The sequence below is a fragment of the Colletes gigas genome, unplaced genomic scaffold, assembly GCF_013123115.1.
Source record: "Colletes gigas isolate AHSC1104 unplaced genomic scaffold, ASM1312311v1 Colletes_gigas_Sc00012, whole genome shotgun sequence".
NCBI lineage: Eukaryota > Metazoa > Arthropoda > Insecta > Hymenoptera > Colletidae > Colletes > Colletes gigas.
The window spans coordinates 1,629,121-1,646,981 of NW_025106641.1; the positions used below are offsets into that span (position 1 = coordinate 1,629,121).

The 17,861-nt window shown below is 42.0% G+C and overlaps 1 protein-coding gene across 16 annotated transcripts in view; it reads left to right on the plus strand.

Moving 5' to 3' along the window:
* LOC122399061 overlaps positions 1-17,771 on the plus strand; it is a 46,466-nt gene extending 28,695 nt beyond the window's left edge. For 3 of the 16 annotated variants that reach the window (XM_043399420.1, XM_043399422.1, XM_043399424.1), the window contains exons 2-14: positions 2,425-2,855; positions 7,901-8,088; positions 8,182-8,260; positions 8,367-8,509; positions 8,917-9,046; positions 9,599-10,525; positions 10,588-10,753; positions 10,994-11,103; positions 11,186-11,318; positions 11,391-11,468; positions 11,707-11,848; positions 15,311-16,384; positions 16,676-17,771. In XM_043399420.1, coding sequence (XP_043255355.1) covers positions 2,765-2,855; positions 7,901-8,088; positions 8,182-8,260; positions 8,367-8,509; positions 8,917-9,046; positions 9,599-10,525; positions 10,588-10,753; positions 10,994-11,103; positions 11,186-11,318; positions 11,391-11,468; positions 11,707-11,848; positions 15,311-16,384; positions 16,676-16,993 — 3,579 coding nt within the window. In that variant the 5' untranslated portion in view covers positions 2,425-2,764 and the 3' untranslated portion in view covers positions 16,994-17,771. The other 13 variants (XM_043399414.1, XM_043399418.1, XM_043399419.1 and 10 more) reach the window with 10 other exon arrangements.
* The last annotated feature ends 90 nt before the right edge of the window (positions 17,772-17,861 follow it).

Below are 17,861 nucleotides of genomic sequence, written 5' to 3' on the forward strand. Positions count from 1 at the left end.
TTGAAATCGAATTCGATCGAAGGTGTTCGTCGATATTTCCCCGTTAGAAAGCGATCGAGTTGTCGAATTCTTGTTAAGATAGATAAAATAGATAATAGAATCTAATCTGAACAGTCGATTCTAAGCTACGTTTCGATTGCACGCGTAAACACTTATGGTTCCGGTTCCCGGTGGCTCTCGATCTTCTTTTTACGTCCAGCGTTTCGCGCGACGGTCTTAGCTTGGCTGTACGTCGATAAAACACACGGTCGCGTTGGGAAAACGTTAATTGGCTTCGATAATGGCGGAAGGACACGCGGAGAAACGCGCGCGAAGCCATGCGAAGAATCTTCGACCAGGTTAAAACGTTTCCGTTCCGAGTGTTCCGACGCGTTCGCGGCCGTACTCGCGCGTACGTGATCTCGATCGTTCGATCGACGGTGCATCGTTACGAAATGTGCGCTCGAAACGTTTTACGTAAGCGGAGACAGTTAAATCGAAAAAATTATCGAACCGAGTACTCGATCGCGATTTTGCATACGTGTAAAGAGTAAACGCGTTCGGTTATTACTTAAGCTACGTGCATTCACTTTTGTTCGCGGTACTGGAAAGTTGCAAAATTAACTGTGGAAAATGGAATTTTGCGCCGCGGTTTTGTTGCACGGTATCTGTACGTTGTTTATCGCGGTTCGCACGCTCGCGTATCAGTTCGGAAAAAAAAGTTGAATCGAATAAGTAGGAAGGGCCTCGGATCAATGTTGCCAGTTGGACGTGTTTTTCGAGACTCGATGCAAGCGGTTTGCAGAGAGATATACTGCGGATAATTGCTCGTTTTTCTCGTCATATCGTAAAACAGAACGGTTTGGGTTCGGTAGTTTTAGCTAAAAATTCGATTCGATCTTATTCGACGACGTTACAGTCGACTAGATTCGATCTTACGGTATTCGAGGGTTTGTAAAACGCTGAATTTAAATGTCTCGGATCAGGAACAAGTTTTCTAGGCTTTCGTTGCATCGAAACCTTAGCGAAAGTCGCCGATCGCTGGGCTCAAACGGCCGTCAAAGCGTTAAGAATCGCATTTCTCCGGAAGACGCTTCTGTCAATAGAGAACGTCATCGAATATCACGTTGTAAAAATCGTCTTTCGCTAATTTGTCCATACATGGAGCGATTCTGGTACCTGGAGACAGTCTATAGCTCTGTTCTCGAGCAAAAATAAATCGTAGAGAACAATTTTACACAAAAACAAACGAGATTTTTTTTTAATAAAAGAATTAACAATTAAGGTATTAATAATTCGAAAATTTTAACAAGTTTTCCTCTCTCCGAACGAAGATCCACGGCAATAACAGTCGATCGTTATCGATTACTATCGAGTAGTCGAGAGATTAATGCGATTTAATTCGATAATTAATCGTTTACGTATCGAGCGTTGCGCAACCGAGGTAATTACGATTTCAAGTAGTCGAGCGAACATTGGCGCGAAAAATAGAAGACTGCAATTATACACGGTACTCGAAGAAGAAAAATGGCGACTTTATTGCCGGTTACCGAAACCTGAAATAGCAAACGTTCTCGTTAGCGTGTTTCTATTGGACGTAGAGACGCGAGTAAACAAATTCGATATAAACGACGCGATCCGGTCCGAGGTTATGTAATCTCTTCATCGAGGAGATCGATCTCGAAAGTTTTTTAACGTATCCGCGAACGACGATGATTGTAAGCCGTTCGATAATTCGTTCCCTCGAACCGGCAAGTATTTCGCGAAAAGATCGTTTCGAGACGAGTTTCAAAGTTCAGAGGATCCTTCGCCGCGGCGACTATTCAAATTAGAGTTTAAAGGCCGTTCTCACTGGCGCGCGCGTGAATTTATTTACACTATAAAACGATCCCGAGCGACGCTGTAAAGCCTTATAGCGTTTCTAATTAAATATCGCGGCGTAACAGAGCTCGTTATAGACTTTCCTGGATACTAGAAGTCTCCGTGTATTTTACGCAATTCTTTTTCTGCAACTCAAGTCGCAATCATCTTGAATGAAACTCGATTCGCAAAAGAAAATTCCGCGAATGCAAAGAACTCGATGACTCGTGCAATAAATATTGGAGTATAAAAAAAGAAAAAGAACATCGACGAGTAGTTCCAAAGCCTCTACTTAGTGTTATTAAGGAAGAAAGTAACCAAATCGATAACGAAACGGTCGATCGAAGTGATGATTTCCGCGAATCGAATCTCTGGCGTGATTTATTTTTTTTTTTTCTCCGTAATAATCAGAAATTGCCGGCAGTTAATCGCTCGTTGGAGGATGCTTGTTGAAATCTTCCGGTATTAACCGATCATGAGAAAACGAGAAAGTTAGGAAGTGTATCTTCTAAACTGGCGTTCCCAGGCGGGATCGTCGAGATTTCTGTGTACCCAAATGCTAAATGCTCTCGCATAACTTCGTAGAAACTTCGCCGGAGAAGAGAGAAAAGAAAAAGAAAAAGAATCCGAGGACACGCGGTCACGAACGATAAAAAGGTTTCATTAACATAATAAACGCGAGAGGACGACTCGTATTGAAATAAGAACGACGGATGATCGAACTCGAAGGGAACTCGTTGAAATTTCACAGCCGGCGAAACATCGAGGGGACGCGTTGAAAATGACTGGGAATCGAAGAAACGAGATCGTTGTCGAGGCAACATGCCATTTGCTATAATAAAGACGCATCATCCTGAAAAGTGGAAAGTGTGAAACGTTTGCTGGTTGCTCGTTGGTGAACGATACGATGTGAAACGCGTGATAAATGTTGCTGGAACTCGTCGCTGAGATGCTGGCGTTGATCGGCGGCCTGATCGTCGCCTATTTCGTCTACGTTCTGATCACCAGAAAATATGGTAAATATCCTCGCGAGGATTCCCAGTTTTATATCGATTCGAAAGCTTCGATCTGTGCCTGATCGAAAAGGCTGACAATTAATTGGGAAACATAATAATTAGCAGTAAAAAACTATGGTAAATATCGTCACAAAGATTGTCAATTTTATATCGATTTAAAAGATTGAAATATAATAATTAGCGGTAAAAAACTATGGTAAATATCGTCACAAAGATTGTCAATTTTATATCGATTTAAAAGATTGAAACATAATAATTAGCGGTAAAAAACTATGGTAAATATCGTCACAAGGATTGTCAATTTTATATCGATTTAAAAGATTGAAACATAGTAATTAGCGGTAAAAAACTATGGCAAATATCGTCACAAAGATTGTCAATTTTATATCGATTTAAAAGATTGAAACATAGTAATTAGCGGTAAAAAACTATGGTAAATATCGTCACAAAGATTGTCAATTTTATATCGATTTAAAAGAATGAAACATAATAATTAGCGGTAAAAAACTATGGTAAATATCGTCACAAAGATTGTCAATTTTATATCGATTTAAAACATTGAAACATAGTAATTAGCGGTAAAAAACTATGGTAAATATCGTCACAAAGATTGCCAATTTTATATCGATTTAAAAGATTGAAACATAATAATTAGCGGTAAAAAACTATGGTAAATATCGTCACAAAGATTGTCAATTTTATATCGATTTAAAAGACTGAAACATAATAATTAGCGGTAAAAAACTATGGCAAATATCGTCACAAAGATTGTCAATTTTATATCGATTTAAAAGATTGACTTTTTGTTTACTCAAAAAGGCTGACAGTTAAAAAATAAAAATTAGTAATAATATCGCTCGGTTTTAAATCACCAAAGGGATTTTAAATCTGAGAAATTGAGCTTGTCGGGCTGTTTCTAACGATGATCATCAGGTGGGTTACAAAATGACGATCCAGATTTCGCGTGAAAGCATCGCAGTCGGCACAGATTCGTCGCGGTTATTGTAAATTGTCACCAGCAAACTATTCGAACGTCCCTGGCACGGTTCGCGAGCAATCTGTCACAAGAAGATCCACAGCATCTCCTTTTACGGTTTCGCGGGACACTCCGGTAATAATAGTTCTTCTTTCGCGAACCAACAAAAACGTCTCTCCCGGGAGAGAAATTCTCCTATTGTTACCATCCACTATTATCTCGAGACTTTGCTATTCGCTACGTAAATAATTTTATAGTTTTTCGTTTCGTAGCTCGAGTGTACCAGCCTAGAAAGTTTGTTTAGACTAGATTGTTTACAGCGAACGTGGATTTTGTTATTTTTGTTCCTTATCCGCGTCGACACGGTGCGTCGAGTCGTTAGTGTAAAGTTTCTTGCTGATTTTTCGCTCGAGACAATCGCTGCATTATTTGTCAATCGATTCGATCGTTCGATTGTAATCGAGGCGAAAGAATAACGACGCAGCTGCCGTCTCGATAACACCGACTCGTTCGATAGGGTCGCGAGATTATCGCGAATCGTTCGTATCACACGAGTCGTACGATTCTTGTAATTTTTCGTGACCCCTTTTTCCTTTCTTTGCCAGCCAAACCATCGATTTGTTTTGGAAATCGTTCGATCGATTTCAATTCGAGCAAAAACACCAAACATTTCGTACGTCCCTCGATTCGGTTATATTATACAGATGCACTGTACCGTAAAAAGAATTCCTATCGTATCGCTATCTTATCATTGAGGAAAGAAGCTTATCAACAGCGGAAAGCAGGTATGTCCGATCGCGAAACTTTTTCCGAGAAAGTCGTCGAAGTCATCGTACTTGATTCTTACGATTAAAGAAACGAACAATACGATACGAATAGCGTAATGTACCGGATTATCCCGCGATGAGTAACGCTACCGACGAGGAAGCAATTGTCTCGTTTAAAAATAAATAGAAATCTCTAATAATTTTCCAAACCTTTTAAAAACCTGTTGAATTACCACTTTTCTGTTATCGATACTGTATACTCGATAGATACGATAAACGAATCGTAGAAAATAAAGAACCTATCTATAGTTTATTCTCGAAGTCGATTTTCTGAAAATAAAGGAATAAATTTTTTTTTTTTCGAGCTTATATTTATTTCTCCATGCACGTGCACCTCCCGGTCGATTATGCCACTCGTGGAGCGATACTGTGTATAAAATTATCAAGTTTACGCGAGTCTAAAGTCCCTGGGGACAGGCGATATCGCCCCCGCGATATCGTTCCCTGAAATATTAAATTAATCGCTCGGGGAACACGATTTTCTCGCGTGAACCATCCCGTGGATGTCCACTCGTCAATTTGATGGAGAGAAACCTTTCCTAACGGCGATTACACGTGCACCACGATAATCACTATAATTTCGTTACATCAGAACGCGCCAGAATCCCATTCGTTGCTCGATAAAAATAAATTCGCCGCTTTCAGAGACAATTGCAGCCAGAAAGAATACTCGACAAACGATTTCCTCGATCCAGGAATTTAATTTGTAATGATTTTCCGAAAATTGGTAAAACGAAACAGCATCCGCGATCCGCGAGTTTCGTCGATTATAAATATTTATAATCGATCGTCGGCGCGATAGTCTTCGAGCCTCGCGATTTCAAGTACGAATCCATTAAAACCGGAGTTTTTCTTAAGCGTTTTTAATTGCGAGAAGCAAACGCGCCGCGCGTTTACGTCAGTTTATGAATATCCGACTCGGCTCGATCGAAAGTAAGAAAACTACGAAGGACGTTCGACGACTGACGCGCGATTTTATAAAAAATGACCGACAGATACCGTCAAAGACACGTGTTTTTGCTTAATTATTCATCAGCGTAATTAAGCACGCGATATTTACGGGCAAATATAGTTTTAATTAATTGCTACATCGTTGCCGTTGATAAAATTATATTTACTGGGTCATTTACGAACCGATAATGCAGTGAAAAAAAATTGAGAAGCGGTGTGAAATGGTTCCTTAAATTATTTCCACGTATATGCGAAATAGAGACGCTCGAAGCTGCTAATAATAATAATTCTGAATAGTATTAGCACAAATTACTAGGAGTATTTTACTAGAGACGATAATACGTCATAAAATCGATAAAGGAAATCCGTGAAAATGTATTTAAAATTGAAATCGCTTCGTTTAAAATCGTCGAGGTTGGAATAAATTAGTGGCTTTCCAATCTGAAGAATATTTATTATATATTTTTTATTTAAACGGAACGAGATCGAAGAGATTTAATGGGAATTAATTGAGGCTCGAGAGACAAATGTTTAAACTGATTAAAATGCGTCGATGCGTTTTGGCGCGATTAATCAATTACTCGCGAGATAACCGAGCGTACGAAGACAGGTAACAGGAAATAAATGTAGGCGGCCTTCACCTTCTATCGAGAGATCAGGGTTAGAAAGTCCCATTGGCTGATTCGATCTATGTTTAAATACACCGACATCGGCGAAAAGTTGTCTTTCTAATAAAAGAAGAAGAATACGAATCCGACGCGCGTTCTAAATTTAGCGGAACTCCGACGCCCGTAAAAACAGCTGGAATTTAAATGCAATTAGCAAAAACGATCGATCGAACTAATCGACTATAAACCACTAACGATCGATCGTTGTAAAAAATACCCGCGCGTCTATCTGTTCAATTTAAAAGCCATTACGCGTGATTCGCATTAACGATAATCACGGGGAGACGTACAACATTTTAGTTAACGATATTCGAATCTCTCAATTTTTTAATGTTTTTTAAATAAATTTGTTCAGCCTCGGTCAACGTCGTCTGCTGTTAAAAAATCACACGCTGAACGTTCGGTACATTGTTGGAATTTCTCCCGACAGCCATAAGCGTCGGAGTTCCAAGAAACCTCGATCTTAAAACCTATTGCTCGCGGCCATCGGGCATTTAAGACACCTAACTCGTCGAGGAACCAACGTCCACGTATATCGGAAATCTCGTAGTTTCCCGCGTAAAGAGTCCAGCTGGTCGTTCTCTTTGAATTTCACCCATCGATCGCGCACGTTTGGGGACGAGAAATCGGAGGGGAAAAAGAAGAACGAGGAATCGCTGACAAGGCCGGGACGGTGAAATTGCCCGTGTGTGCGTTCTCGAGACCAAACGAGCGGATCATCGCGCGATCCATTACCGATACGGGGATCCTTGTCTCGAAGAAAGTGCGCCTTCGACTCCCGGTTTTCCTGTCGCCTCGCACTCGTTAACCCTTTCACGGAATTTGCCTCCGCACCAGGTTTCTCTTCGACGACTGAAATTTTTTTCGACGGACAGTACATTTTCTTAATTTAACCGGAATTGAATCAATATTCGTAAGTTTATCATCAAAAATATTTCTCTTCGATGACTGAAATTATTTTCGAGGGACAATACATTCTGGTCAAATTTCTTTTCGACGGACAGTACATTTTCTTAATTTAACCGGAATTGAATCAATATTCGTAAGTTTATCATCAAAAATATTTCTCTTCGACGACTGAAATTATTTTCGAGGGACAATACATTCTGGTCAAATTTCTTTTCGACGGACAGTACATTTTCTTAATTTAACCGGAATTGAATCAATATTCGTAAGTTTATCATCAAAAATATTTCTCTTCGATGACTGAAATTATTTTCGACGGACAATACATTTTGGTCAAATTTCTTTTCGACGGACAGTACATTTTCTTAATTTAACCGGAATTGAATCAATATTCGTAAGTTTATCATCAAAAATATTTCTCTTCGATGACTGAAATTATTTTCGACGGACAATACATTTTGGTCAAATTTCTTTTCGACGGACAGTACATTTTCTTAATTTAACCGGAATTGAATCAATATTCGTAAGTTTATCATCAAAAATATTTCTCTTCGATGACTGAAATTATTTTCGAGGGACAATACATTCTGGTCAAATTTCTTTTCGACGGACAGTACATTTTTTTAATTTAAACGGAATTGAATGAATATTCATAAATCTATCATCAAATCTATCAAGCTCATTTTGTCCAGAGCTGATTTGTTGATGATTTTGCAGACAAATCCAGCACGGACTCGTCGACGATGGCTCACACGGCGCTCCGGGAGATCGTCGAGCGAGCTGTGGAGGAGGCACGTAAGCTGCCTGGTCTCGGAAGTTCCGGTGAGACCGGAAGACAGCTGGAGGCGAGGAACATCACCGAGCACAGTTACGAGGATCTCCTCGCCACCGCCATACTTAACAAGGTTAAAGAATTAATTTTCCGCCGGAGACGGCGCGTCTCGATCGCGCGATCCCGCCGTAGGATAAATCGATGAGCGATACGTTGGATTTTCTAGGTCATCGAGAAATTCCAAAAGGAACAGGTGGACGGTAATAGCAACGTTCTCCACGGGAAACCGGTGTCGGCGATCAAGTGTAAGTGCGAGCGTCCCCTCCGATAATCGCGCGTCGACGGATTCGAGCGCAATTTAGAAAACGGGCCGACGGTGATTTCACGATGTCGTTCCTTTTTTTTTTACAGGCGAAAGCGAGACAGGAGTGGACGAAGGCGTCGAGGAGGGCTGCAGCAGCCTGGAGCCCTTGTCCCAGGACGACTGCAACAGCGATTCCAGCGCATCTTGCTCCAGACACGTTAGAAACCAACCGGAGCCATTATCTCTGACGGTGGGTGGTCCTGTTGGAAGGTCGAAAAATTCTCACACGCAATTTCACCACGCTCTCTACGTTCTTAATAATTTTTTAAACCACCGTTGGTTGTTAGAAACATTAAACTGTACCTGTTTATAATCAACGACACTTTCAATATTGTTTCTGATTCTTGTACAATTGTAAATAGCGCTACTTTAATTTGAAATATTGTAAAATAATATATTATAATATGTTTCGTCTTTGGACTAAGATCAATCCAAGTAAACGAAGTCATAGTGCAATTTTGTAGATTTATAGATTGTCCGTTATAGATTAATCGACAGAATCGAAATCATTGCCTCACAAAAAAGATATTGAACAGGTGTAGTCGATTCCTATTTTCCACGATTTATGGACGAAAGGTGTACGTTTTATCGTTCCAGATAGAAGAACGGATAGAGGAAGTGACTACCACGTACGCGTCGGACGAGGATCCCAGAGATAATGATGTCTTGGCCATTAGGAACACTCATCGTGTGCCATTTCCGGAACTCGGGATGGACATCATCGATCGTAAGTGTTATCGACTTCGCCGCGACGAGTCGCGATTAATTACGAACGTTCTCTCGGAAATATTGTTCACCTAATTCGCTTACTTGCATCCTTGATACCGCAGCTGTTCGACGATTATGCCACAAACCGAGCGTGAAATGAACATTCTCGATACCTCTTCCTGAACCGCGTTTATGGATTATAATTTAAGGCTCGTGCAAATAAATCATACTATTTTTATTGTTTAATTTATGGAAATATTAACTGCACACCAGGCTGCTCTAAAATTAAAAATAGTCGATTCAGTGGCGTCGTAGATATAAAAATATCCTTAGACACGCAAACTTTTCGCTGACAACGGAACACCGTTCCCGAGCAGTACATCGTTCGATTGAGACTTCGCCATTAATCGACGTCTAACAGTACAAATTGAATTTGGTGAACCTGCGTTGTCTTTCGTCTAAATAAAACAATAATTTCGCGGTTTAATAGTGGTAATAGTGTTTGAAACCAGAGATATTTAATTAAATCGTTCTTCTGGGTTTAATTTATATGCAAAAAATTTGATTGCAGCTTCGCAGGAGTCGGAGGATGATAGCCAAGACGAGCCAGACACGCCTACGGCGCACATAGGGCTGGTCTCGCCGATCGAATCCTGGGAAGAGAACTGGCTGTTCCAGAAGAAGCGAGTCCAGACTCAGGCGGACCCAGTCGCCATGTTGGTCCCAAATCCTAGCGGCGATTTCAAAGCGATGATCGGCGACAAAGACGCGGAGGACACTTCGGACTTATCCGAGTGCTCCTCGGCGCAGTCCGACGAGGAGATCGAAAAGGAGCTCTTGGAGGCCATAAACAACGTGGTGCCGAGGTCTCCGAAGGAAACGACGCTGGGAAATGGCTTGGACGAGTGCCCGGAGACATCCAGCGACGCTTCGACGAAAGAAAATTGCTCGAAGACGCTTTCCAACGGTTTCCAAGACTCGGTGAAGCCTGACTCTCGAGTTCCAGCGGACACGCGCGCCGGGGACAACGAAATAGCTCGTACGGAGGATTTTGAAAGCGATCTAGAGATCGACGAAGAAGGCGAACGGTCAGAGACGCGCGACGTTGAGGAAGAAATCGAAATCTCGGAGAAAGTTCACGGAAAACTAGTTCCAGAGTCGGGGAGCGCGATCGAGATGGAACAACGGACGTCCAAAGATACGGAAAACGCGAACGTAAGGAATTCGAGCGATTTTATCGAGAATGATTCATTGAGTTCCTTGCCGGAGGAAAGCGTTCCAGACGTGCCAAAGACGCCCATGTCCACGCCAAGAAGGTCTTCCGTGACGGAAGTGTGCCTCGAGGACGCGGACGATTCATCAGTGGCCATCTTCGACGAAGAACACGTTCTGAATTCCTTGGAACACGCCAAGAAGAAGCTGATGGCTGTCGATGACGACACCGTGGAAACGTTCAAGGAGATCGTGTTCGATCAGCAAAGAGGAGGCGACTTTCATGGTAAATTTCTTTCGAATGCAATCGCTAATGACGATTTCTTATCTATTGAATATTTACGCCAGCTGTTGCTGTTGCAGCCGAGGATATTCAACAAGAAAGCGAGTATACGGAGCATTACGATATCGCGATTCAACGACACTTGGACAGCCTGACGAAAACGGAGACTTCCGGCGCGGAAAACGGGACGATGGACGAGTCGGAAAACACCTTGGCCGAGACCAAGGACAGGTGAATGCAATATTTTCTTTATAATTTTTTTTTATATTCGATCGAACGTTCAATGGAACGTGAATCTTTTTATTAAACCTCGAGAAAGGGACTTCGAGTTGTACGTTGTTTTCTATCGATAGTTTCGAAGCCACGTTCGTTACGTAACGTCAACTCTAACGATCCTCGAAGAACCCCAAAAAGGGTCTTTCTTTTTGCCTTGATGGTATTGTAATCGAATCTCAACATTCCACTGTGCAGCAGGTGCCGAAAAGCTGTGGCTGTAGCCAAGGCTGAATCGGCTTCCCAAACGTCCCTGCGGAACAAGAAATCTGAAGAAGACGTTCGATTGGCGACTCCTCCGCGACCAGGTGATTAAACACTCCCCTTCTTCATCCACCTTTCAATTCAAGTTATTCAATTTGTATTTGTATTCTTTAAATCGATGTACAGGCACGATCGCTGAACGCGAGCACAAGAAGTGGGAGAATGCTCCGCCCATCGAGAACAATCCTTACAGCGAGGAGAATATTCAAAAGAGGTTGTGGGAGAGACAGTACACGAGAAGATCGTCCGACATTCCTGGGTAAAATACACTAATTTAATGACAATTCGATAAATGCGAAAATCATTTGGAACATACGATTCTACTGTACAGAATTCACGCCGAATTGCCGAAAAGCAACGGGACGGATTTGGAAGTCGTTCTAGCCCCTCAGGAACCGGATATTAAAAGGTAACGCCATTGCTCTTTACCTTTGAATAAGACAGAAATGAACGTAACCTTTTATATATTTATATTTATATTGTATAGTAACTTAACTCTTCCATAAAACTCGTGTTAAAATGTATACGAAGTTATCCTTTAAAGAATGTTTAATACAAGTTCCTCTGGCGGGTCCAGATTTTCGTCATTGAACGAGGTGCTATTGTATCGTTAATTAATTTCTGAAGTGAATTTCTGGCGTGTCCAGGTTTGGCAGGGACTACTACATCAACGAGTCGAAATCGTCGAGCCTCGAGAAGGGACGAAGATCGGCCGCGTCGACGTCTAGCAGGCCCAGCAGCTCGTTGTCCCAACGATCGAGCTCGACAGGTGCCGACCAGGAACAACAGGTGAGTTTCCAGCTCGAAAAGTTCGAGGAGGCTTCTCTGCGCGGCAGCATTTCTAGATGGACCTATCGCGATCCGTACTCCAGTCCGCACTTCGCGATCAACCCTCTTCTCCGCATGGAATTCGACGATAGCGCGACACCGGAAACCAATATCTCTGTAGAAAGTAGTATAGATCCTAGAAACGAGATTCGAGACTCGATCACGGAGAACGGAGAAGAGAAAGAGGAAACGGAGCAGCTAGATAGATCTATGAACGCTTCCAAGATGGTGGCTAGACAAGCCCCGGAGAATGTGCCGTTCGTGTTGAACGAACCCGGCGGAAAGGTGGCTTACAATCCTCTTTACGAGCCTGAGATAACGAATCCAGACCGCGATTCGGGGACTTATTCCATCGACGTCCAGGATCTGGAAACCAACAAGATCAAAGAAGATCCTTGCAAGAGATTGTGGAGCAACGACTGGTACGACAACGAGAAGGATAATCAGATCGTTTCGTCCAATGGGAGGAAGTATTGGAGCTTCAATGGTCACAAGTACCACACGTTTGGAGGGATAAAGAGCTGCAGTTCGAAATTCACCGACGATTCCGACGACGAGAAGGGAAAAACGGAGGTGCCCGATGAATCCTCCGGTTTCGAGTTCGCGGACTTTGGTAAGATGAAGTTTCAAACGTTCGGGGGCATAAAGAGGAGTCGGAAGATCGACGGGAAGGGTCTGACAACGTACAGGAGGGTGAAACTGAGATCGTCTTCGAGGAGGAACGCCAGAAGCGCGAGGAACGTTGAAAACGATAAGCAAAATGGTGAGATAAACGAGAATTTTAATTCACTGTCTATCGGACGTTCTGATAAATCCTTGGACGACGTCAGACCGGCGGAGTCTTCGTCGACTCGATCGTCTTCCGACGACGATTGGCAAGACGAGGACGTCCACGTGCCTGACAGAACGATCCTGACAAAGTTCCTCAAGGATGCCTCGAACAAGGCCAAAACGCGACAGAGCACGGACGATTCCGTGTATTCTCTGAACACGTCCAGGAGGAAAGCGTACAGCTACGGTCCTAGGAAGTCAAAGTCTTCGAGCAAGCATCGTTTCTCCGGGAACGATAGCCTCAAGCTGGAACCGCCTATCGTGCCGGAAGTCGTCGAAAGAACCTTCGAGACTTTGAAAGATCTTCGAGGCAAGGGCAAAAAGAAGAAACGTAAAGCCGTGGAGAAAGACCTGATATGGGGAGTGAAAAGTCTGAGCTGCGTCACCATGTGGTGACCGTAGATTAAATTAACTATGGGTGCTATTGCTTGGTTCGACGAAATCGTTAAGCAATCTCGACAAGCTTCGCTTCTTATTAGAACCGATTTGTGGGGTCCTCTTTGATCGAATACACGAAGAATTTTTTATGTAAATATTATAAATAAGAGGAGTACTAACGCAATAATCTTTTCCCTTTACTAACGAGTATGCTTGTCGCTGTAAAAGTGTATGTAGTCTTTTAATTTGTACAGTCCATACCTGGTTTTCTCTGCTATTCTATTTTCTGTAATTTTTTTTTTTTCTTTCCTCTTCCTATATTTTGTAAATTGTACAAAGCTGAAAAGAAAACGGACAATGTAGCAATATAAGTGAAAAAAAAAATATATATATATTTCCTTGTTTGTAATTCCTCTTTCCTATCAGAGATTAAGATTTATATCTGAGATTAAAGAATGGAACAATGATGCAAGGAGTGAATGTATAATAGTTGTTATATAAGTTAGACGAGGAGTGTATAATCTGTGTAATTTTTAGAATTAGAAATGGTTAATTAACGGTTCTCATAAAGCCAAGGTAAAGCTCGATATATGGCATATATTTTTTAAATTAACAATTTTTATTTATCAACTTCAATATGTAGAAATATAATGCTAGAAAAGGGTGCGGAATTATTGGGGAAATAAAAGTAAGTAGATGTATGATACGCTAATTTAAATTAGAGAGTACATGACACATTTTTTATTTTAACTTTTGTAATATAAAAAAAATCATTATGTCTGTATTCCTCTTACGTACGATCGCACAATAAATTGTTCATGTATTTAATCGAAAAAGACACTGTCGAAGAGACGTTCTAATAAAAGTTAAGCTTGTCGAGACTGTGCCAGACAATTAAATTAATTTCTTGCTCAAAGGAGGGACCAACTAATAATTAGTTAATAATTTTAAGAGTACGCCATATTGTCAACGAAGTTCCTGATGAAAGTTCCAAAACCCGATTTAACAACGAAGGACTAAAAATAAAAATAGAATTAATGTACGCCACACTGTGTAATTATTTTAAATATATTATTTATAAATAATTGGACTTTACTTGAAGCGCATGAGACTCTAGGGGTGCAGGTTCCCACTTCGATCCTCGTTTCAATTATCTGTTAATGCATCGACGAGGGTCGCCGACAACCCTTCATCCGAGCACTGTAAATAAATTTCTTTGACTCTTTCTTGTAGATACTTAGATGCACGAGTAATCATCGACCCTTGTACGAACGAAAACAAAAGTCGATTCTAATCTGTATACAGGAAGCCCCGGAACGAGTGCGATCGAACAAAGAACAATTCTACGTGGAAAAAACAAGTCGAAAAACACGCCAAGAATAAAAATTCTTATCTCGATAAAACTGTCGACGATTAATTACAACGATTAATAATTTGATTGTTGTATGCGTCAGTGCCCCGTTGCTTATCTCCTATTCGAATAAATATTTTGCTCGTTATACTTTGGGTAGAAAGTAGAAACAGTGAGCAATGAACAGTCGCGACGATCAAATCGTATTTAATTATTTCGTAAACGATTTTAATCCACATTTTCGATTTATTTCTCTGCGTAAAATTGCTTCTTGGCTGTTTTGGAGCATTCTGTATACCGTACACGTAGATCATAGAACGAACGCTGTCGAAACCGTTCTGTGCGAATTGCACGTGCATGAACTCTGCAAAAGTCGAGCCTTGTAATCGGTAAGTACCGTTTACGTGCGTTTATTCGATGCATGGTGGGCAATGAACAATGGTGCATGATGGAAATCACGTTTTTCGTTTTATCGAGCAAACAGGATTAAATTTAATCCGTGGAACATTGGACCATTGGATAATTATATATCGAAGCAAGCCAGATATCAATTCCGACACACTGTACGTCGCATTAAAGTTAAAATCAAACGTATACTCGAAAGAACGGAACAGAATTCTTGGTAACCGTGGAAAAACGCTCTCATCGTTCGAGAAAAGGTGTTTCGATACTAACAGCATCCGCGATCGCCATCTTCTTGTATCTGACACGCATGAAACGCTGCACCGCGCTTTAACCAGCACCAAACTAATCGCTGTGAAACCCTTATTAACAATCCCTGAGGTCCAATCGAAAAATGGTCTGATCGTGGCAGCGATCGATGCTCGGTCTTTGATTTTAATTAAACCGTTTTTTTGTTCCAGGAGGACACCCCGTACAAGGAGGCAGAGTTCCTCCTGAACCGTAGCAACGACGTGAAGTCCAAGGTGGCGAAGTGGCAGAGGAACAACAGCCTGGAGACCAAATATCAGTCGTCTGTTCGACACACCGAGGCTCCCAACGATACCGAGACGCAGAAAATTGACGAGAAATACTCGAATACGAGGAAGACCGACTGCCCCAACACCTGGGAGGACCAACGGATGGAGGAGATCCTGGAGAACGAGAGAAAGAACAGCAAGAACGAGATCAACGCTAAACTGAACAACCAAGAGAATTACGACAGCCCGATCATCGAGACCAGGAAGCCAAATTCCGACGAGAATCAAAGGAAGATCAAGAGGATCGACCTGAAAGCGTACGGGTTCGAGAACGCGTTCCGTTCGAACGATAAGACGTCGAAGTCTGCTCCAAGAGTGGTGAACAAGTTGGATCTGAAGTCGTTCGGCTACGACGGCGGTATCAGACGAACCCAGTCCAATATTCACCTGAACAGCATCGTGAACGAGAACGATTGCAAGCCCAGGATCGTCAGAGTGACGAACAAGTCGAACCTGAGCCGCCATAACGGATACGACGCCGTGGAAGCTCGAAACTCGGGGAACAACAACATGACGCAGAGCACGGAGGCTCTGCACGAGCTCGAGAACGGTTACAACAATTTTAAAGTAGGTTTGAAGTCGGCCAAGTCGGTGCCGAACTTGGCCAGGTACTACTCGAACGCCAGCAGCAACCAGGAGGATGAAGAAGTCGAGAGGTACAGCCAGAACTCGTACGAGTCCGGAGCCATCAAGAACGGTACCGTCAGAAACATCGCTAGCAGTTACAGTCTGGATAAGTGTAGCATAAAGAACAGCGACACTTCCGTCGACGAGTCTGAGAACGACACGGACAACTCCTACGAGAGAGAACGGACTGGTCGATCGATGACCAACGGGGAGAAGAGAACTGCAAACGAGGATGGGTCGGAGAGCAAGGTTCTGCCTATGCCATCCGTGAGGAGACTCGCTGAGGCGTTCAGCAAGAAGCCAGAGCCTGAGTCTGCACCTGTTTCGAAGGTATTTGTTCGTACCAAAGAAATTAGAACGATGGAAGCAAGTATAAATAGGCATTTATATTTGTTAAATTTTGTTACAAGTTTTGTTAGTAGACTGCGGAATGAGAGCTTTGTAGAGGGTTGTTTAAATCCCTAAATATATTGATTCGTATCTTGCTTCAAGTATTCCTTATATTTTTGCACATTGAGTGCACTCTGTAGTTTTTTGGGAATTAAAATTTCCCATGAATGCATAAACATCCGCAGTCTGTTCATTAAGAATTACGAACGCCTAATTTTGTCTAATTTGCAGATAAACAAACCGAGCAACGCGAGCAAAGACAGGTCATCGACCCCGGAGGTGCAAATAGTGGAAACGCCGAGGCAGATGCACAGTTTGACAGCCAGATCGCTCTCGAAACAGTTTCGAGAGGGTCTCAGGCAAATCCCGAACAAGGTTGCTTCTCCCCCGGCCAGCCACGTGGCCATGGAACAGCCCAATATACCGGAAACCCAAACGGAAGTGGTACCAGCGAAGAGCGACGACCCGACCAGCGATACGAAAGTGATTTTGCCCGGCAAATTGAAGTCGAATATAATATTCTGGGAACAGATGCAGAGGAAAAGCTGAATTCTCTCGCGCAGAGAGAGATTGTAACTAATTTTAAATCGCGAGAAAATATCTAAACCTAGAGTGAAGCTAAGCTTAGGATCGAAGAATTATAAGGAAATCCGTGTGATTTTAATTTACGTAAATGTTACGCATCCTCCATTGTTTCATCGTGTAAACGTTGGCCTGGAAAATCGATCGAGCAGCTTAACGAAGCGTGTTAAACGGGTTGCCATCCTTGCTCAGTTTAAGAATGCACAACATCGTTCGAACGGGAATCAATCGACCGAAACGAATAACAGGCTCAACGAACCAATGGATTTTCGTCCTCTTGTGCATCTTCGAAGGTAAAAAGCAATCGTATTCGCGACGGGGAACGTCGGTGCGATTGCGCTCGTGCCAAATGATATTTAACGATCAGCCAAAGAAAAGTATTTTCGAAATGTACGAGATAATAATCATCACCGAAATTTCGACGAATCGTAAAAAAAAAATTGTTTCTTTTTTCTTTTTCGAGAAAATTTTTATTCTACGCGCGTCTTCGCGATCGACTGTACATATACGTCGCTTGATTCGTTCCGAATCGTTACGTGTATATAAAGGAAAACATGAACGGTAACCGCGAAGTTTATAATCCATATAAATTTACGTAAACTTCTATCGTGAAATTTATAACGATTTATATAAATTTCATTCGAGTTGAACGCGCGTCGTTCCCGTATATTATTTATTATTTATTGATATCAAAAATTTATATACCGATGTACATAATGAACTGTTATGGAAATTTGGTGGTCAGCGAGAGAGACATTACGTTTTATAAAATACCAAAATTTGTATCGACTTGATCATACGTCGCCTGTACGCTAAGACCGTGCTATAACGATAT